The sequence below is a fragment of the Calonectris borealis genome, chromosome 2, assembly GCF_964195595.1.
Source record: "Calonectris borealis chromosome 2, bCalBor7.hap1.2, whole genome shotgun sequence".
Lineage (NCBI taxonomy): Eukaryota > Metazoa > Chordata > Aves > Procellariiformes > Procellariidae > Calonectris > Calonectris borealis.
Window position 1 is genome coordinate 160,118,435 of NC_134313.1, and position 22,695 is coordinate 160,141,129.

General features: G+C 38.7%; 1 protein-coding gene across 1 annotated transcript in view; it reads left to right on the forward strand.

Annotated features, from left to right (window-relative positions):
- Positions 1–22,695, forward strand: part of VIPR2 (vasoactive intestinal peptide receptor 2) — a 60,138-nt gene that overhangs the window by 31,662 nt on the left and 5,781 nt on the right. The window contains exons 5-10 of the mRNA XM_075140872.1: positions 3,031–3,128; positions 6,881–7,022; positions 12,448–12,598; positions 14,687–14,747; positions 16,089–16,158; positions 21,480–21,571. Coding sequence (XP_074996973.1) covers positions 3,031–3,128; positions 6,881–7,022; positions 12,448–12,598; positions 14,687–14,747; positions 16,089–16,158; positions 21,480–21,571 — 614 coding nt within the window. The remainder of the gene's footprint in view (positions 1–3,030; positions 3,129–6,880; positions 7,023–12,447; positions 12,599–14,686; positions 14,748–16,088; positions 16,159–21,479; positions 21,572–22,695) is intronic.

The window sequence follows — 22,695 nt, forward strand, 5'->3', positions numbered from 1 at the left end:
AGATTTTTTAGCACAATGAGAAACCTGAATAGGAGGGAAGAAGTCATTTCTGCTGGGCACTGTGAAGGGCCAGGACACAATTTACGTCAGAAGTCCTGGTTTAAGTCTTTCCTTTTGAAGGTTATTAACAAATACAAATTACAGGAGGCCAATGTTTACTTTAACGTGGTAGGATTTGTTAAGCTACTTGGTAGTTCCCAAGTTGTGTAAAGTTGTCCCTGTGTGCACTCTTACCAGGTGTTGTGTGCATGGCTTTAGCATACCTGGGGAGACTCCTGTCTCTGCTCTGCAGTAATGTGATGTTGAATATCACTGTTACTATTAAAAGGGTATCTCTGCTAATAATTTTTTTCCGTGAATGTGAACAGGAAAACTTCCACTCAGTATTTAAACAACGCAGATTCATTGTCATTGCAACTTCTTTTGCAAATGACGTTTATCTCCCTCAAATTTACATGGTGGATGTTAAGAATTTTTGATTTAGAGACCGTTCAGGCTTCTTATTTGTACACTCAGCAGAAATGTGTTTTAGTGGGGTCTGCAAATGCCAACATGTTGATAACAAATAGAACATACTATGGAACTGCTGTGCATCATTTCTAAGCTTTACACTATATTTGCAACTCCCAAGATGCACAAGGTCAGGAAATAAAATTCATTTTCTTCCAGAATACTAATGATGGGGACATGAGGCTGCCAAATTGTTAAGTCATTTATCGGAGCATCCTTTTTCCATGATTTTGCAGAGCAAGTCAGGTTGAATGAATGAAGGAGGGTGTCCAAAGTATTTGCAGTGTTCTTGGTGCCATGAGCTGTTGTAATTGCTGCTGAGAAACTGTTTATCACTCTATTCCCAGAAAATTGCCTGGAGACTGGCTGATGTTCCTTTTGCTGTGACAGAAGCCAAATTAAAGAAGCATAGGGATGCTCGTCAGTGCTTGTCTGTAGCCATAGTTTTTAGAGCTGTCCAAAAATGAGCCAACCTGGGGAGTATAATTCTACCATTCTAGGAGGGAATTGAAGGGCAGTTCTTCAGAACTGATTTTATGTGAAATTATGTTAATTTTGAAAAAAATATTTTTAGAATTGTATTTGAAAACAATGTTTTCATTGTTTAATTTCAGAAACATTGTTCAAGAAACATTGGACTACTTAGAGTCCTATTTAGCAAACACAGGATTCATGTGGAAAACCAGAATCTTTTTGGGGCATCCATCTAAGTGCAAGCATTTGTACACTCTGCGTAGCTACACTTGAATTAGTCACTGTGGGGCCTCTTCATTGCCTGTAGAAATATATCCAATGAAATCCATGTTGACTGCTTATATATATACTAGAAGTGCTTCCTAGAAGGCCCTATGGAGAGACCCTACATTGCCTTAGATGTTTATATTTGCAGTGTAGATACCTAACGCCAGGTGAAATAGAACCTACGATTTACTCTCATAGAGAGTCCCTAGGAATGCAATGGGGCTCTGCAAATATACAGCAGACTCTATAGAGAGCAATAAAGTAATACTTTAGTTTTTACCATTTTAACCACCCAGGGACACCAATTTAAAAAAAAAAAAAAGGCAATATTTATTCAGGATTTTAACTGAAGGACTTTCTTATGGTCATTCTAATGTCACTGGAAAGTTCATTAAGTCCATATTTTCCTTCTTTATCTCTGCGGTAAATGAATATTATATAAAGCAAATAAAACATTAAAATGTCAGGACTGTTGTCAAAAAGGCCATCACAACTTACTTCTGTAATTAAAAAAAGAGATTTCTGTTTCCTGTGACACCTTGTACACCACTTTTAGCTCCTAACAAGCATGACAGTTGCTATGAATACACTTAAGATTTATGGCAGTTATGTTTCCCTTATTTTTCCCCTTTAACCATATCTACGATAGTGCAGTTTCAAGATTCTTCATTTAATTTAACATTTCATTTAGTCTTTTCCATATCTGTATAATATTTGCTAAGTGAATGTCCAGCTAATTTCATCATTAATTGGGATTGCTAAAGTTACCTCTTTACTTGGCCTTTTAAATGCTATAAAAATAAATACATTAAGTGATTTGCTTTTCCTTTTGCTATCTTAGTTTATTTAAAAGTATTGCTTCCTTGCTACTTTTTACAAACATTGTTTGAGAAGGTGAGTGATATAACCTTGTGCACTAAATATTGAAATTCTGTCTGTTATACATAGCACATTCTACACTGCTAATTTCATAACATAGTAAAAAACTTTACAATTTTAATATTTTATCTAGCTTCAGTGAAAAATAATGTCAGCCTAATGACTTTGTTGTAGGCATAAATGAAGAAGTAGCTTAATTCTGAGAATATTTAGCATTATTTTTCTTGATGTTGTCATTCAGAATTCAGGTTTAATGTAATATGTAGCTGGTAGATTTATGGATAACTGCAGTTAATCAGCGGACTCTGTACTTCAGTCTGCTTTTCTTTTGTTGAAGAATTTCCTTTCCAAGTTTTAGCAAATAACTTTACTAAAGAGAGAAAGGGTTGTTTGGGTCACAATTTAATAAAGTATTTGAACATTTAGATTAGGAAATTAATGAGACTTAAACATGTCTTTAAAATTAAACTCATGTATAAATGCATTACAAAGTACACTGCAGCAGAAGGACTGAGAGAGATTCTCTCTCTCAGAGATAATCCATTCTTTTAAACTGTGGCTCATTCTTCCCAGTTTGATTGTGTTTATGGAAGTTGACGAATCTGATATTTTCTTTGACCTCATTGACATGGAATAATCAGCTGAAATTGTACCAGCTTGTGTGTCTAAGTTTTGAGTTCCTGAGGCTGAATTTTCTACTGAGGTCAATTGGCTTGAGATGTTGCATTGCAAAAATACATTGGAATAAAGATATAACATTCTTATCACGTACTGTAGAGCAAAGAATGAAAATAATGCTATTTATTTAGCCTTCAGAGCTATTTAATGGAAAATTATATCATTTCACAGTCAATTTTACATATGAGTCAGTGATTTCTGCATATATATTTTTCTGTGCAGGTCAACTTCTATGTAAGAGTGAAGGCAATTTATACCCTTGGACACAGTGTATCTCTGATTGCTCTTACAACAGGAAGTATAATTCTTTGCCTTTTCAGGTATGTATTTTTCATGAGTAAATATGAACAATGATAAGATGGTTTTAACTGTTGTCTGATTGCTCAGATACTTAGAAAATGCATTGGCTTTACACTTTTCTCAATTAAACAGCTGATAATAATGTAATGCTACCTTGGTTTTTGCTAGCACCAGTCGTATTAAAAAATTTCAAAGCACTTTACAAATTTACAGACATTACAGCCCATGTAAGAAAGAATAGTCATTTAGGAATGGATTATATAAAGCATATTCTATTTGAATATTAAAATCGACACCTTGAATTGCTCTTGAAAATTAGTAGGATGCTGGTCTCAACACTGGACAAGTGGGCAGCCAAATTTTGTGGAAGCTTCTGATTGGTCTCCAGGGATACTGAGGAGTCTCCAGTGGGGTTGTAAAGGATAATTGTGCTGAAGGATAGTGCTGGGTATGCAATGTTTTTGGTAGGCAGTGTTAGGAAAAGCAGTACTGTCTGTTTATGTTGCCTAATTTCTGGGAGTTTTTTGAGACTGAAATCTCCAACTGGTAAAAGAAATTGCAGAATGGTATTATCAGTATCATAGCTTTTCTCAGTCTCTCCACCTTCATGCCTTTATATATCACTTCTACCTGTCTAATGGAATGGCCTTTATATTCTCCATTATAAACTTCACACAATTTTTCCATTCCACTCTGCACCAAGAAAATGCATCTGTCAGATTTGGTAGAAAAGAAGTACATGTAATATGTAGAGGACAGCATGTTGTTTGTCAGATCCTCATTCCTCTGATGAACTATTCCTATGGCAAGTCATTATGGTCATTTTTAAGTTCAGAGTTTGGAAAATAAGAATGTTTCTGTAAGTTTTAACTTCTCGCTACTCGGCTGGTAACACCTCCTATCCAAGAAACATACTTGACCCTGAAGGGTCCCAGGATTCTTTATAGAGAATGTCAATATACTGTTTATGAAGATCAGTCACTCACCCCTGAAATGCATTCACCTTTGAATGTAACCAGTTAACTTTCACCTTGCTGTGTTTAAAAAAGAGAGCAAAGAACAACTCTTCTAAGTGAAACTATCTAAAGGAGATTTGGTAGTTAAGTAGTGAGTTAAAAATCAGAAGTTCCTAATGCAGTAGGGTTGTCAAAATACTGACTTCATCCAGCAGGATTAGGATTTGAACTCTGGATATTAGTAACACAAGAGATTATTAAAATTGTGCATTGCTGGATTTGTATATGTATGCTTCAAATTATACTGCATTTAATCCTGAATATGTGCAGTATTTTTAATGAAAGAAAACATGGAATAATGTGGAGTTTAATTTAATTGTAGGTAATGTGTTCATGACAAGGAAGTGAAAATTCTTTTTTAAGTGTTACGACTTGACTTCTGCAGTCCATTATATATTGTTATGTACTGTCTGGCAGAACAGATAGATATAGCCTCAGGGCTTTGCAGTTGTTCACAGCATCAGCTATAAATACATGAAAGGCAGAACTGTTGGGTGGGAAAAGGAGAATTGTTTCTGAAAGTTTCCATGCAGTTGCAATATCCTGTTTTGCATTTCTTCCAAAGAACTGCATTTGATTTTAATCTTTACAGAAACATTATATGGGTTCCCATTATTAATATCTGAAAAGGACATATTTAGAAGCATTGTAAAAGGAAAGGATTTTATATCTGGCTAATCCTTGAATCTCAAAACAAAGACATAAAACGTGAATATCTGTAAACGCCTTGCCAGAGTAAGCTGACAGCATTTTTCAAGTTGCTATGGTGCCACTCCCCCCATAATACTCTATGTACTTATTATAATTAAAGCTGACTGGTAACTTTCCAGCACGATATTTTCCTGTTGGAGGTTGCCAATTTGTCAGGCACATTCTTGCTTCTGCAAACGTAATTTATAAACAGCAAAGCTAATAATTTTGATTTAGTCAAAAGAAGTTGCTTTACCCTTCTTAGAATGCAAGTTTCTATTTCTTCATTTTGAATCTCTAAGTTTTAATATATCATAAAGTTTTTGAAAAGTGGAAATCAAAATGATTGAAAATAAATAGTATTTTTCAGATATTTTTTAAAAGGTTGGTTTGTTCCAACTGAGTGAAAATAAATTGTAGAAGTGCATATTTCTATGTAACACTGACATTCTAGATCTTACTATAGATGTTACTATACTTCTTTCAGGGTTACTCCTGTATAACAAAACCTTCAAAAAAAAGTCAGTTTCTCTGATACGTGTTTCTTACCAAGGAGAAAAATATGAATCTCCATCATTTCTGTAAGATGTGCTCTCACGTGCATCAACTGTCTATAGCTGTTCCTCACATGGTAGTTTTGTATCATGAGGTAGTCATATGAAAGGAATAAGCATGATAGCTTTTGTTTCATTGTTAAAGAACAGCATTTCTTTGTTATTCTGAATCATCATATATATACCAAATAAAAATACTTTCTTGCCCACTACTTCCCAAATGTTGGTTTGACAGCCTTGTATACATCCAATATTTATTATTTCAGCTACTGAATGGGATGAAGAACTATTCAACTAAATTAGTTACTCAAGAAAAATATTTTCCTCCCATTTGCAGCTTGCATGTATCTCTGAACTCCATAGGAACGTACACTGCAGTCCAACGTAATAGCGGTATCTCAGTTTTTCTCAGAACCTGTTTAAGCAAAGTACATGCATAGTCTCGGAAATCACTGGATTTTTGACAACTGCTTTAAGTTCAGCCTGGTATTATGTCATTTGTCAAACTGGGAGCTAGCAAGATGGATCTGTTATTTATTTCCCTACACTCACTGTATCTGTCCTTGCTTTAGTACTTTCAGAATGGATTATTTAGTATTCTTTGGTAAAAATCAAAACGTGAAGACTACTTGGGAGCTGCCACTGCACACCACCATAACATCCTATTGCATCTTCATTCTTTCATTGCTCGTACTTGCTAAAATGCCCTGGCTTCTGGCTTATTTCCAGGTGTGGTTCAAGGTGCTGATTTTGACCAAAAAAACCTCTTAGCAGTTTGGTTTCTGGGGATTTGCTATTAAAAAAATCTGTTAAATGGGAAGATCTTGAAGGGAATGTCTTTTAAGTGAAAAGCCCTCAACTTATAACTTGCTTCTCCTGAGCACTTATTCACTTACTTGGAATATTTCATTTTTCATTTGTTTGTCAGGCTTTCGCATGGCTGCTGGACTAAAGAAGAGAAGTTTTACATCTCACTGGATAGAAAGGATAGGCGATCTAATGTTTTGAATGCATTTTTTAATTGTTTCTGCATACACTCACGTCATAGGATGAAAAGCCACTATGTAGCAAAATGCAACAGTTAAATAAAAAATTAAACCAGAAAGCATGGTGAAAGCATGTCTGAAATATATCCGGGATAATCAAAGTTTTATTTGGAAGAAAAACACTGGGATGAGTGCACACACAGAAGGATATAATGATCTATGTTTATTGTCAACTTATGTTAAAGTGTGGGAGAAATACCACTGGGATTTTTGGTCTGTGATACTGAAAAGGAGTAAGAGATACTTTATTTGTATATTTTGGACAGCCTATAATGATGATGATGATGATGGTGGTGATGATGATAAAAGAAAACAGCAAGGCAGCACTGACAATATGACAGAGGAGGAAAGGGTAGGCTCTTCCTCAAGGTTCATATTACTAAGAAACAACCGGCGAGTAATAGAAGTCTGTTCAAGAGCTTTCTGTCTTGAAATCTAAAATGCCTGTTTTTAAATCTCTTCTTAGAAAACTTCATTGTACTCGGAACTACATCCATCTGAACCTGTTCCTCTCTTTCATTCTAAGAGCAATCTCTGTTTTAGTCAAGGATGATATTCTCTATTCCAGCTCCAACACAGCTCACTGTCCAGAGGATCAAACCTCATGGGTAATAAACCTCATTTTCTACTCTGTATAATACTGTTGTGTCACTAAATTTTCCTCCCAATCCTTTTAAATATTTAGGAATACCAAACTGTCAATGTAGACAATTCAGCAAAAAGGTCTATTAGAAGTAGCCAAAGAAAGAAGGTTGCAGCACAAGTAAGAGAAGTTAATGTTGTTTTGCATGTCCATGAAGGGACAACATGTCATCTGCCGAAACAAATCATGACCAGCTATAGCTCAGAATAAATATGGCCACTGTCTTAATCAGCTCGGAGAGTTTAAGACAAACAGGAGTGCCATCAGCTGGGAACGATTAAAGGCAGCTCGTCTGGAAATGTTCCAGCAGCTTTATCAGGAGTCCAGGAATTGGACAGGTATCAATGGAGGGAGAGAAATGAGTCAGGGAATTAAATATTTGCAGGAGTTGTCTTTATTAACTCTCTACTTTCTGGCTATGACAGAAGTGTTGTCATCTGCATTCTTGGCAAGCTAATATGTTTACTGCATTTTCATGCACAGGGGTTAAAAAAATCTCAAGTCTTGCTGTTAAAAGACTGACCATTATATGATATTCCCCATTCTCTGCCTCCATTGTTTCAGGCAAAAGTGTTGCAGAAGAACTCTACAAATATTGCTGAATACCTTCTGAATTTAATTTACTACAGTTTAAGCTTGTGAGAAAAAAATGGAAGGAAGATATTTTTATATTGATGAAGCCATATTGTCCCAAATCATAAAGTTCTTAGCAGTGACTACCAAGCTGTATGTATGAATTCGTAATCAGGGATATTTCTAATGAAGACAAATAGGCTCTGAGTTAGTGGACCCAAAGTAGACAAAGAAGTTAGTAGGCAGACTGCCAGGGGTAATCAAAAGTTCTTAGGTCCTTGAAAGATTAGTCAATGGACTGTCAAAATACTGCTTGATTTCTGCAATTTCTTTTATTCTCCAGTTATTCTTGGCTGCAAAGCCTCATGCGTTCCTATTTTAATATGTCCAGTTTTGTGAACTGTTGAGTAATTTCTGTTGCATTATATGTGGGATGATCTGACACTAGCTTGGCAAGGCTGTTTTGTCTTGCATTGGCTGGATGCTACCTTTCTTACGTACCAGCATGTGGGGTTTATCGCTTTTGTCACATGTGTGTGATATTCCACAGTTCTGCTGCACGCACAGACATCTAAAAGCACACAATTCAAAATGCAGTGTAACTAGGTCCTGGATCTGAATGACACGGAGCCATAATTTTGGCTAACTCTTTACTGACAGATACTTTCACTGTTCAGCGTTTGGAAATACACCTGATACAAGATTAGCTGCAGGAGGAAGGGAAAATATTTTGATGCAGGGTTCTGGTATGTAAATTGAGAATATAAGACAGGGGAGTACTGGATTTTAAAAGAGATTACAAAAATTTTAGACTTTGACTGCTAATCTGGTTGTAAGTAGTCATAACATTTCACTTGCAAATTTCAACTTGCATTTTGAAATGTTTAGTTTTCTCCATGTTAAATTTTCTGGCCGATTACTGATCTGCAATGGATATTCCTTCAGTGTACAAAGTCCAGAGGTAAGATTAGGCTTACCAAACGAGATGACTGAACTAAGCTGTTTGAATCATAGAATCATAGAATAGTTTGAATTGGAAGGGACCTTTAAAGGTCATGTAGTCCAACCCCCCTGCCGTGGGCAGGGACATCTCCAACTAGATCAGGTTGCTCAGAGCCCTGTCCAACCTGACCTTGAAAGTTTCCAGGGATGGGGCATCTACCACCTTTCTGTGCCAGTGTTTCACCACCCTCATCATAAAAAATTTCTTTCTTATATCTAGTCTAAATCTACCCTCTTTTAGTTTAAAACCTTTAGTCCTTGTCCTATCGCAACGGGCCCTACTAAAAAGTTTGTCCCCATCTTTCTTTTAAGCCCCCTTTAAGTACTGAAAGGCTGCAATAAGGTCTCCCTGAAGCCTTCTCTTCTCCAGACTGAACAACCCCAACTCTCTCAGCCTTTCTTCATAGGAGAGGCGTTCCATGCCCTCCTCTGGACCCGCTCCAATGGTCCATGTCTTTCTTGTGCTGAGGGCTCCAGAGCTGGACGCAGCACTGCAGATGGGGTCTCACCAGAGCAGAGTAGAGGAGCAGAATCACCTCCCTCGACCTGCTGGCCACACTTCTTTTGATGCAGCCCAGGGTACGGTTGGCCTTCTGGGTTGCAAGCGCACATTGTCAGTTCATGTCCAGCTTTTCATTCACCAGTATCCCCAAGTCCTTCTTGGCAGGGCTGCTCTCAATCCCTTCCTCCCCCAGCCTGTATTGATGCCGGCGGTTGCCCTGACCCAGGTGCAGGACCTTGCATTTGGCCTTGTTGAACCTCATGAGGATCACATAGGCCCACTTCTCGAGCTTGTCCAGGTCCCTCTGGATGGCATCCCATCCCTCAGGCGTGTCAACCACACCACTCAGCTTGGTGTCATCTGCAAACTTGCTGAAGGTGCTCTTGATCCCACTGTCTATGTCATTGATGAAGACATTAAACAGTACTGGTCCCAGTATGGACCCCTGAGGGACACCACTCGTCACTGACCTCCATCTGGATATTGAGCTGTTGACCACTACCTACCCTCTGGATGCGTCCATCCAACCAATTCCTCATCCATCGGACAGTGGATCAAATCCATACCTCTCCAGTTTAGAGAGAAGGATGTTGTGGGGGACTGTGTCAAAGGCCTTACAGAGGTCCAGATAGATGACATCTGTAGCTCTTCCCATGTCCACTGATGTAGTCACTCCATCATAGAAGGCCACTAGGTTGGTCAGACAGGACTTGCCCTTGGTGAAGCTGTGCTGGCTGTCTTGAATCACCTCCCTGTCCTCCATGTGCCTTAGCATAGCTTCCAGGAGGATCTGTTCCATGATCTTCCCAGGCACAGAGGTGAGACTGACTGACTTACTGGCCTGGGTCTTCCTTTTTTCCCTTTTTAAAAATGGGGGTTATGTTTCCCCTTTTCCAGTCAGCGGGAATTTCACCAGACTGCCATGACTTCTCAAATATGATGGATAGTGGCTTAGCAACTTCATTCACCAGTTTGCTCAGGACCCATGGATGGATCTCATCGGGTCCCATGGACTTGTGCACCTTCAGGTTCCTTAGATGGTCTCGAACCTGATCTTCTCCTGCAGTGCGCGGCTCTTCATTCTCCCGGTCCCTGCCTTTGCCTTCTGCAGCTTGGGCGGTGAGGCTTGAGTACTTGCCAGTGAAGACTGAGGCAAAAAGTGATTGAGTACCTCAGCCTTCTCCATATCCCTTTCATTCTGGAGAGGGCCCACATCTTCCCTAGTCTTCCTTTTATCCCTGACGTACCTATAGAAGCTTTTCTTGTTGCCCTTGGTGTCCCTGGCCAGATTTAATTCTATCAGGGCTTTAGCTTTCCTAACCTGATCCCTGGCTGCTCGGACAATTTCTCTGTATTCCTCCCAGGATACCTGTCCTTGCTTCCACCCTCTGTAGGCTTCCTTTCTGTGTTTGAGTTTGTTCAGGAACTCCTTGTTCATCCATGCAGGCCTTCTGGTGTTTTTGCCTGACTTCTTCTTTATTGGGACGCATCGCTCCTGAGCTTGGAGGAGGTGATCCTTGAATATTAACCAGCTTTCTTGGGGCCCTCTTCCCTCCAAGGCTTTATCCCATGGCACTCTACCAAGCAGATCCTTCAAGAGGCCGGTCTGCTCTCCTGAAGTCCAGGTTAGTGAGCTTGCTGTGTGCTCTCCTCAGTGCCCTAAGGATCTTGAACTCCACCATTTCATGTCACTGCAGTCCTTGAGCTTCACATTCCTCACAAGCCCCTCCTTCTTGGTGAGAACAAGGCCCAGCATAGCACTTCTCCTCATTGGCTCCTCTATCACTTGGAGAAGGAAGTTATCATTGATTCATTCCAGAAACATCCCGGATTGCTTATGCCCTGCCGTGTTGTCCCTCCAACAGATACTGAGTGGTTGAAGCCCCCATGAGGACCAGGGCTTGTGAACATGAGGCTGCTCCTATCTATCTATAGAGGACCTCATCCACTCGGTCTTCCTGGCCTGTAGCAGATCCTCACCATAATGTGGGCTTCTGTCTTTCTCACTTCTCACTTTCTCATCTGCTTTAAGACTTTCTCTGGACATGCCTGTCTTTCTTCATGAGCTGAATAAGGAGCTAGTTGTCTGGTAGGTGGCTAGCTTTCACCAGAAACATCACTTGTAGGCAGCTAAAATTAGGTGAAATGAATTCAAGCCTTTGGGCTCCTATTTGTCTGTACAGGCATCTACACAGGCATAAATATAAACATGTGTGTTACTTGGGATGCACTGAGATATCTGAGACACCACAAGGGGCTGATGGACACAAAGAAGTATCTCTAGGAAGTCTATGCCCTTCTGGCTTAGCAGCTGGTGACTGGGGTCCCTGAGGGCATCTCACTTCATAATAGACACCTATGTTTAGACAGAGGAATGAGTAAGTTACCTACTTAGGTATATTTGGTGTACTTGGAATTTTAATGTAAACAGTGGAGGTATGAAGGGTATTTAAAATGGGGAAGGGAGTAAAGCAGGAAGAAACTAGAAGTTTTATTTAGTCCATTTTGTTTAGTCTGTTACATTCACCATATCATCACATTTCTCAGCTCAGTCTCAGCAGAAACATTTTTATGTTCAATTCTCACATCCCAGATTCCTGCTGGGAAGTACCAAAGTAGCAGCAGCCAGCACTGTGGAACATCAGTAGCACAGACATCTGAAAATTAATTCTGAAGAGCAGCACACAGACTATAAGTATATTGGGACTTCATTTTATGATACATATGTTTTACATATGATACATGTGTTTTAATTAAGAAACACTAAAGCATTTTCTAAAGGGAAAACATAATTTTTAAAAGTCCAGTCAACTTTTTCTTCTAAGTCTACTTAGAGTATTCATCATGTAGAGTTATATTTTTCACCCAGTTTCCCATTTAGCCTTGAAAAATCCATAAAGCAGTTTCTTTGTTAATTTTTACTATATTAGGAAGCCAGCTGGAATTTTAATATATTTATTAGCCACCTAGTGGATGGTCATTTCATCTAATAGCCATTCATTAACTAACTATTGCAAATGTGTGCATTTATTGATAACCACCACCTCATACAATATTTATGCTATGAAGTTTTCAAAATTTCTGAGCGAATTTGCTATGAGAGTCATCTAAATAATTTTTTTACAGTTCATTTACTTTTTATATATACAGTAACATTTACAATGTCTCAATTTGCTTGACTGAAGAAAAAAAATTTCTGCTGGACCTGGGTTGCTAGTATTACATGGAGAGTTAAGACCTATAGGATATATTAATAACAGAATAATATGGCATCTTTCCTGCAACAACTTTGATCCCTATTCTCATATTTCAGGTGGGCTGCAAAGCTATTTTAGTGTTTTTTCAGTATGGTGTTATGGCAAACTTTTACTGGCTCTTAGTTGAAGGACTTTACCTCCACATCCTCCTTGTGCTAATATTCTCCCCCAACAGACACTTCACAATCTACCTGCTGATTGGATGGGGTAAGAACTTAAACTTCTTCCAATAATATTCATTTTTCTGTATTTTTTACCCGCTTAGTGAATAAGGGAAAGGCTGTGAATGTGGTCTACCTGGACTTCAGTAAAGCCTTTGACACTGTCTCCCACAGCATTCTCATAGAGAAGTTGGCGGCTCACGGCTTAGACAGGTGCACTCTTCGCTGGGTAAAAAACTGGCTGGACGGCCGAGCCCAGAGAGTTGTGGTCAACGGAGTTAAATCCAGTTGGTGGCCGGTCACAAGCAGTGTTCCCCAGGGCTCAGTACTGGGGCCGGTCCTGTTCAATATCTTTATCAACGATCTGGACGAGGGGATCGAGTGCTCCCTCAGTAAGTTTGCAGATGACACCAAGTTGGGCGGGAGTGTTGATCTGCTGGAGGGTAGGAAGGCTCTGCAGAGGGACCTGGACAGGCTGGATCGATGGGCCGAGGCCACCTGTATGAGGTTCAACAAGGCCAAGTGCCGGGTCCTGCACTTGGGTCACAACAACCCCATGCAACGCTACAGGCTTGGGGAAGAGTGGCTGGAAAGCTGCCCGGAGGAAAAGGACCTGGGGGTGCTGGTTGACAGCCGGCTGAACATGAGCCGGCAGTGTGCTCAGGTGGCCAAGAAGGCCAATGGCATCCTGGCCAGCAGGAGGAGGGAGGTGATCGTGCCCCTGTACTCAGCACTGGTAAGGCTGCACCTCAAATACTGTCTTCCGTTTTGGGCCCCTCACTACAAGAAGGACCTTGAGGTGCTGGAGCATGTCCAGAGAAGGGCAACGAAGCTGGTGAAGGATCTGGAGAACAAGTCTTATGAGGAGCAGCTGAGGGAAGTGTGGTTGTTTAGTCTGGAGAAGAGGAGGCTGAGGGGAGACCTCATCGCTCTCTCCAACTACCTGAAAGGAGGTTGTAGTGAGGTGGGTGTTGGTCTCTTCTCCCAAGTAACAAGCGATAGGACAAAAGGAAACAGCCTCGAGTTGCACCAGGGGAGGTTTAGATTGGATATTAGGAGAAATTTATTTACTGAAAGAGTGGTCAGGCCTTGGAACAGGCTGCCCAGGGAAGTGGTGGAGTCACCATCCCTGGAAGTATTTAAAATACGTGTAGATGAGGCGCTTAGGGACATGGTTTAGTGGGCGTGGTGGTGTTGAGTTGATGGTTGGACTCGATGATCTTAAAGGTCTTTTCCAACCTTAATGATTCTATGATTCTGTACGTATGTATTAGTCAGGTTCAGTATTTCATACCAAGGTAGTCATGCTGTTTCTGTTGGATGACTCCTCAGACTCACTAGTTCCTCAGCTCCAGCATAGGTTACAATCGCTCTACTATGGGAGAGAGCGGGCACAAAACTGCTGAAACATAACTGCTAGCTTGCTCCTTGGCATGGCTCTGACCTGTGCCAATCTGCGCAATGCCCAGGGGTTGTTCAGGATACAGGATGGTGCAAGGACTGCCACTGCAAATCATATGATTCAGGCTGTCCTAATTTGGGAGGCAAAAGAAAGTTTAGCTGCACAGCCACAGGCGATGCTATTTGCCTTTTTGAAAAGCCCAATAATATTGTCCATCTGGTTTTAAATACATGTATTCCTTTCATTTCCAGAAAGTGCAATGATCTTTATATGGAGCACTTTAAAGCTTCCAGTAATAGGTGGTCATAAAACATTTAGGTATTGCTGGGAAATGGGAATAAACCAGTGTGTGGGAATGGTTCCTTATAAAATTGTTTACACTTCAGTTTTATATTGTAGTCCGTGGAAGTGCATTGGGCATGCGTAACTTGTATCTATCTCCCTGTAGGTCACTCTGACAACTTGAAAGAAATCTAAGAAAGGCATGTTCTTTGTGTATTAGTCGTTATGGCTGCATTTTTATAAGAAATAAACGCACTTCCCTACAGTCTTTGTTTGTCATACATTGCTTACATCACGTAGCTCATCAGATGGGCCTCTCCCTCCATTCACTAAACTGTTTACTATATGCTGTATATTTGGGAAATAATTGGTTACTAGCAGAATGAACTCTTTTTTTTTTTGTGGACATATTTTTGTGATCACCCTCTAAACCTCTTTGGGATTTTTCAGGAATTCCTACCATATTCATTATTACGTGGACAGTGACACGGATCATTTTAGAGGACACTGGGTAAGTGTGTGTGGAAGAGAAAGCTTAAAGCCTCCAACTGTGCCAACACAATCCTTGCCTTGGATATGGTGGTGTTCACACAAAGGTAGTTTGCTGTTCTGAAGGGGACGAGCACAGAACTGAAATTTCAGGTATAGCAATAAAGGGACAGGTGTTTAGGAGCTCTTCAGCATGCTGTTTATGCTTGCTGTTTGTTTGAAAAACTCGAAAGGCAGGAGAGGACAGAGATAGGTTATGACTAACGTTATCCCTTGAGACCCACATTCAGAGCTATCTGTTTTACAAGTCAAAATAATACTTAAAATAGCAGTGAGGGTCCTTGGGTTCAGTGCTGCAATACAGTGCAGTAAGATGCTGGGCATTCTAATTTGCTAACTAGCAGCTCAAACGATTGAAATCTAGATAACTTTGGGTATATCTAAATTACATTCCCAGAAGTGAATCAATGTGATGTAAACATATGTAAGATGCATGTAGTCAGGTAAAACTGTGACTAACTAGAGCTACACCTGGCTCCTGGCATGGGAAGGGGAACTGAGATGATAAGAATTTTGTAGCAAGATCAGACTTGCTGCTCCTGCTGGCCCCAAGGAATGGGAGAGCATTCCTAGCTAGGGGGTCAAATATTTTTCACACTCCTTTTTTGCAACCTGACTAATATTTTTCAATTGATTCTGTAATTAAACTAAAAAATCATGTCCTACATAATTTGTAAGTTTTCTTTGCAAGATCTCTAACATGTAAACTGAAGGCTAACTCCTTTTTCCTTTGTCATGATCACAGCTAGAGGAACTCTGAAAGGTATTGTGCTTGCTTAAGATTACTTTTTCAGAGCACTTTTTATCAGAGTATTTGGACCAAAAGTACTGAGCCCACAGTGAAAATTAAATTTTGAGTTTTTCAGACAAAGTTTCAGGTTCAGTCTCACATTTTCCTAAACCAGTTCCAGCCATCTGTAACTAAATATCCCACAAGGAATTATGTAATTTCAACTGTATCTGTCAGTTGCTTTAGATCTTCCTGCTATGCAGAGGCTGATGTTAAGTGCTTATTGGAAAAGTGTCCTTACACAAAGCTTGGTTTCCCTAAAGACCAACGTCCTCCATGATGTCTAATGGTACAGTCTAGTGTGCCTGATGTTTTAGCTGATTTGAATATGCATATTAAAACCAGGGAAATAAAATCAAAAGCAGAAAAAGATTGAATGCCAAATTCTAGGCTAGAACAGGCATTATTTTCGTGTGCTTTGACTTGTATATAAGAAATACTTCTTTCTCCTCATAGGTCTTGCTTGCCACATGATATTAACGTCAACATCATTTTCCCTCTTTATTTTTATAGTTGCTGGGATACAAATGAGCATGGTGGTCCCTGGTGGGTTATACGAATACCAATTTTAATTTCTATTATAGTAAGTAAACTTTGAAGCATGAATTATAGATAATTTCAGCATTGTGCAGTGCGTATAACCGTTATTCTTTACTGTTAGTTACAGACAGGCAAGAATTTTGTTTTAATGAAAAGAAATTGTGCTGTAGGAGAAATGTTAAACATATGCCAAGGCCATTAAAATTTGTTACCTTCACAATTTATCTGCCTCCTATTAAATGAGAAGTTGCTTTTATTTGTATGTTGTTCTTTCTTTAACATGTCTCCTGTTTATGAGCCTGGGGGAAGCAAAAATCTGATTATACCTCTCAATTAATTGCAGATTTGATTTTGCGTGTAAATAGATAGCCCTGCAATTGAGAATCTGATATTATTGCAGCCATAAAAATCTATGGCTGTGTATTTCTTTCTTCAATTGGTAGCCTACTGAAATATATGTTGAACATGAAGTATTTGCAAAAGAATACCATTTGAGAATGTTTCATGGGGCTTTTCCTATGTGGAACTCATTAGAATTACTGGAGTAGCATAATAAAATTCCTGTTCGCTGTGATGATTGTGTAATTAACTTTGGACATAATATACTATGGTTGTATGTCCATTTCTGAAAACAGTCACAGTGCAAATTAATACATTTCAGATACACTTGCTTTATTTTTAACATTTTAGTCAGAAAAATTAGGGCATTACTGGATTACACAAGATTTCAAGAGTCCACATAACACTTGGGCTTGCCTTTCAATCTGTGCCTGCTGAAAATCATTTTGAGAGAACTTCCTATCATCTTCATCAGAGTGAATTCTACAGTGTTTAAAGAGAAAGCAGAGCAGGTGTATGTGTGGAATGACATAAGGTAAGGACTCACAGAAAAGATGTTTTATGATAGGAAGAAATGGGCATGCAACAGAAGTACAGCATGAAGAGAATACATGTACCTCAAAGGAGCTGGAGAATGGGGGATGGTCCAGAGTGAAGAAAATATGCTGAAAGATAAAAGCAAAACAAGCCACCTGGTGTTTACAGGAAGATGAAAGTCTATTCTCTGGATGTTCCATTTAAACAGCTATCTGGTAGACAGCTGAGACCTCATGTGCCAGAAAGCAGTGCTTCTCCAAAGAAGTCCTAGGTCTGGAAACGGAAGTTATCCAAGTGCTCATTGGCAGACTTGAATTGCAGCTGGATCTTAGCAAAGACTGGGAAATGAATTGTGAACTAAGAAAATGGAGTACTAGTCAGTCAGCAAAAGTCCAGTATATCATAAAACGTGGACCAGAATCACTGTTTGAGGCAAAGGAACAGTCGTTCTCCTTTTTTTTTTTAATGGTTCTATTACTGATTTGATACAAAGGGATTGTAAGACATAGGGAAACATTTTGCAAATGACCTTTTTTGGCTTACTGGGTGCACATGTTTAGGATCTGCTGCCTCTTTCCAGAGATGTTTTTTCTCTTAAACAGCATGTTTTAGGGATGAGGACAAAAATGGTCAAGTGATTCTGCAGTGTGTACTGTGTGAAGCCACTTACTTCTCCAATTAGATGATTCTTCAGCTGTTTGATCAACTACATTTTGCATCTGGGAAGTTAAGCTGTGAAAGGGAGCTACAAAAGCAGTGATACTCACCCTTTCCTGCTGGATAAGTAAAGTATCTTGTTGGAGCATCGAACTACAACCAGCACGTTCATTGTGGCAGCTAGGATGCTATGTAAACTTACTGCTTGCAAAGTAGAGCGTGCATTCATAGAGCAAGAGGAGCTAATGAAATGTCACGTAAAATTGGTCACTGATGAGTGATAAACACTACCTTCATGAGAACATAATTTTCAATATACGCACATGTTAAGCCTCAACATTTCCTGTTACCTTCTAGAAAAAATAGAAGTTGAAGATTCAAATCTTTGAATAATGAAGTCAACGCTGCCTGCCATTCAACAATGAAAATAGATCATTGCAAGTTGTTTGGATAGGTGTTGTGAAAGAGTCATGATGTTTCTCAATAAAAGTGTGATGTACTTACATCATACTCACTCACACAGTGCCCTCGGTCTGCTCGAGAACGTAAGAAGACTGGAAGACTCGCAGAGAATGGTGACAAGGGTGACCAGCAATAACAAATGGCTTCAGGAAGGACATCTGTGTAAATAGTCAATGAGATGAACACAGGAAAACTCTGAAAGAAGCTGAATTTCAGGAAAACAAAGGAGAGCAGAACACCTAAGCTGAGAACTCTCATCGACTGTCTTATGTAATGGCATGAAAGAAAGCCCAGAGTATGGCTGATGTTGAAAGTCTTTAAGAGGAAGAAGAAAAGTGAACAAAAGAAGAGTAGAATAAAGCCTGGTTGTGAGGATGATGCCATGAATATACTTTTGAAAGACAGGAAATCCAGCAAAGGTTTTAAGGAACAATTGTTTAACCACATTAGATTTAACAGGAAGTCCGCTCAGTCTTCATGCCATATTCACTGTCTTTCATCAATTTCTATGTTAACTCCAAACATTTTCACCGCTTACAACATTATACTTTCTATAAGGTTAACAGTATTATGAGAGCAAGTTCTGAAGTTGCTTCTCAAAGTGGGAATGGCTTCAGTTAATTCAGTACGTCAGAAACCTTCCCTGGCATCTCCTCCTGACAATTTTGGCTTTAGAAAAGTTATCTGGCAGGCTTCCATGCTTCATGCTGTACACATTTCAGAGTTATTTAATTGGGGCTGACTATTCCAAACAGTCAATGTGGTGTTACCCATATTCTCCATTTAGCAAATGCCTCCACAGCTGCCTTCTCCATACTTCCACTTGCATAAACTGCTCTCATTTGGGATGGAGTGGTGTTTGGGTGGAAACAGTACTTCTGCCACATCAAAGTAACTGAGAAATGTTTATCTTGTTATCTCACATTGCAGCTAGTGTAAGGGACTAAATAGCAAGAATGAAGCAAGATGAAGACAGTTTAAATGATACGTGCTCAGGCAATGTGTTTAGACTCAAAAACTTATTGTCAGAAGTCAACCAGTAGAAAAGGGTACTAGGAGCATCTTGCTATTACTCCACTAAAGAGGCATCATTTGTCATCACTGTCTTGCAGTTTCTCTGCATTCACATTATTTTCTCATTTTCCTGTTCTTAGATGTTTTTTGAACAGTATGCATATTCTATTTTATTTAAAGACATTATGCTCAAACGATTTTATAGGACTGAAAAGCTACAATACTAAAAGTAAAATTCCAGGGTCCTACTTGTTTCGTATTTTATTGAAACATACTATTCTAAATCAGATATATACTTTAAAGGATTTTAACAAATGATCAATTCAATAATAATCTTAGAGAAATTAATTTGCTCCACTGTAGTAAGTGAGTGGCAGTTGCCACCTTTAGATCTTAATACCCAGTTTCAGCTGGCTGGATTTACAAGCTCAGTAGTGCCAAGGAGTGTTACAAACTCCAAACAAGAATGTTTTTCATTAATCCAAGATTGTGCTTACAGACAGAAAGATATGTGTTTGAAAACAGACTTAAAAGTAATACATGAATGTCAGTCAAGAATGTGAGTCTCCCGAGTGTAGTTTTGCAGATGATTTGATGCTTCAGAAACCAAATGGATGACAGTTTATTCTGTTACAGTAGAAACTAGGGATGCCTGTGAAGAACAAGAAGTTATTCTGCCAATCCCTTTGCAAATACAGAATAAGGATTTTTCCTTCTCCTATTTTTTGGCTAACAAATACACAATAAAATGGAAACTCTCTCCTTGTCCACTAATACTGGCTCCAGTGCATATGGAAAAATAAATGTATATCCCTTGGGCTGTACACTCTGCTGTGCTAAGTCTGTAGATACAATCAGCAATAACAGGCTTCTGCCTGTTACTTTTCTAGGAGAATTGCATCGAGGAAAACTTCTAAGTCATCATCTGCCTGAAAAATGTATGTTAACTTTAGTAAAGGCCTATATTTTCTAACATTTTTTTTTATTCTTCTTTTATCAAGAATACTAGATTTAATTTTCCTAATTTTTTATTTAATCCCTATCAGTTCCTGTCACTTCCTTTCACCTGTCATTTCAAACAAAATATTAAATACAGAGGGGCGTGCAGTGGCTATGATCATAGTTTATTTATTAACATCACAAATGTACTGGGTACAGAAATTCAGACTTGAAATTCGTTGAACAGACACAGAAATTCATTGAACTTGAAAAGCTTACAGCCAAATTGTTAAGACTGGAAAAAGAAGAGTTCCAGCAATACATCAAGGCAGAGACTGAAGCTTTAGCAGTGAGGCATGCTCTGTCTGGTTGGGTACCCAACCTCCTCATTTTGGAGTTTGGGATGGGATTAGTTAAAAACAATAAAATGCTCATTTTCACAGTGATAGAATTTTTTCTTTAGGCTGATTTCTTCTAAAATATGTGCATTTCTTGCAGCTGTTTATGTAGCTGTAGCTGTAGTTTTTAGCTCACGTTGTTGCTGTGAAGGGGTGTATTCGGAGTGTTCCCTCACTTTAGTATAGGCGTGCTATATTTAGTGTGTGGTTTTCTAGACTGCACCAAACAATCCAGCACCAGAAGCACCTGTGAACACAAGATGCCAAAAGCGAAGGATGAAGAAATAATTGGAGTGAGACTTAGGATCTACTGAGTTTTATACTTCAATTTTCTAGATTGATCAGGGTCTGATCATAACTTTTTTTATGCAAGTGCTTTTCTATGAAATAAAATAATACTACTGTTCTATCTCAGAGGGCTGTCACGAGAATTAGACTGCAGGGATTCAGTTCCTTCAGTGGTAATGTCTGCATCAGTACCCAAGACAGACAGATACTTGTGAGAGGCCCTTTCTATGCTTGATTGGAGTGGACAGATCACCTGTGCAACAATCTTCTCTTCCCCTTATTCAGGCAGAAAATATTAAAAGTCAAGGCGAGAGGTAAGAGAGGGTCAAAACTGCGTACGGGACTCATTTTCCTTTGGGCTTCCAGTCGTGAATCCACATGACAATTTAGGACAATGTTTGATTGCACCAAATCACATACAATGTCCCATCCTGCTAGGAAACCTGTCTTCAGCTGAGATTTTGGAAGGAGGGCATTTCTGACAACTGGGGCTTTCAAAGGCTTTTGCCAGCCAGACTAGAACTAGTGGCCATGCAAAGGTGCGCTGGACATAACAAACTAGTGAGGAAGAAAACGGACAATAGGTTTGCTAGCTCTAGCTTGATGTGTTCTGGCAGGAGGTAGACAACACCCACCGCTGAGTTGATTTGTCTGACTTGATAAGCATTTCTTTGTGCTGCGTATTGAGTGGAGAAATCAGAAATCACCATTATATTTTTTTTCTTTGCAGGTGAATTTTATACTTTTCATTAGTATTATAAGAATCTTACTGCAGAAGTTAAGATCTCCAGATGTTGGAGGAAATGACCAGTCACAGTACAAGTGAGTCATATTTTTAGATATTATATACAGAACCAAAATAATGTCTGTAAGATTTCCTCTGCTGAAACCAGCTACCAACAATTGCTATGATACTATAATTACATTTAATTCAGAAGTACTTTTAGATGTGGTTTAATAAAGATCTTATCACTATGCTGAAATAGAGATGAATGTAATTTTTTTTATCAAAACTAAATTCAATAAAAAATCTGCAATTTCGTAAAGACCAACAAGCTATTATTGAATTTGAGTTTAATCCATGAATGAATATGCTGATACAAAAAAATATGGACGATAATATCTTTATTTTAATGTATAAATATTTCATTTTGACATAACAAAAGTTTCAAGATCAAAACACTTTGCTTCAACCTCCTTAAAAACATTTTTTTTAAATTTTTCATTTCTAAAATACTTTTTGTTGTAAGAGCTGGAAAGAAGTTATGTTGTTCCCAAAAAGTAAAAAATGAAATATAATGTTTTATGTTGATTTAAAATAGCATCTTTATTTTTCTAGAGGAAAACAAGTGTTTCTGATTTAGATCAACTTCATTTCTGTTTAGGCTTTCTTCTTTTGTGTTTTGGTTTGAACATCAAATCCTAACATCCATTGTTTCCACAACTTTAGAATCAAGGAATGTTGAGGGGCAATTTAAATATATTGCTAAAATTGGATTTGTTCTTTATTATATTGCCATATCAGTTATTGTTGTGTATTATAATAGCTGCTGGATACTGTAATCCGGAATCAAGAGTCTGTTGTAGTAGATCTTGTATTAAAGCCCAGATATAGACACCGAGTTTGATACTTTGGATGGTAATATGATATTTCAATGACAAAACTTAACATGAACACTGAAAATTCAAAACCGTGCAAATGGCCTTTGAAACACCTTTTCTTCATTTAACAAATACTGAATTCCTGTCCTAAAAGCAGATAAAACCTGATGTGCTTAAGTAACGCATACCTTTAAAGCCAAGAGAACTAGGGCTTATGTGTTTTGTAAACAATGTGACACATTTGATGCAAAAAGTGAAGAATTCTGATGCACCACGGAAAAGGCGACACGACTAGATTGACATAAGGCTTTGCTTCATAGAGCTACAAGGGTCCTTTTTTGTGT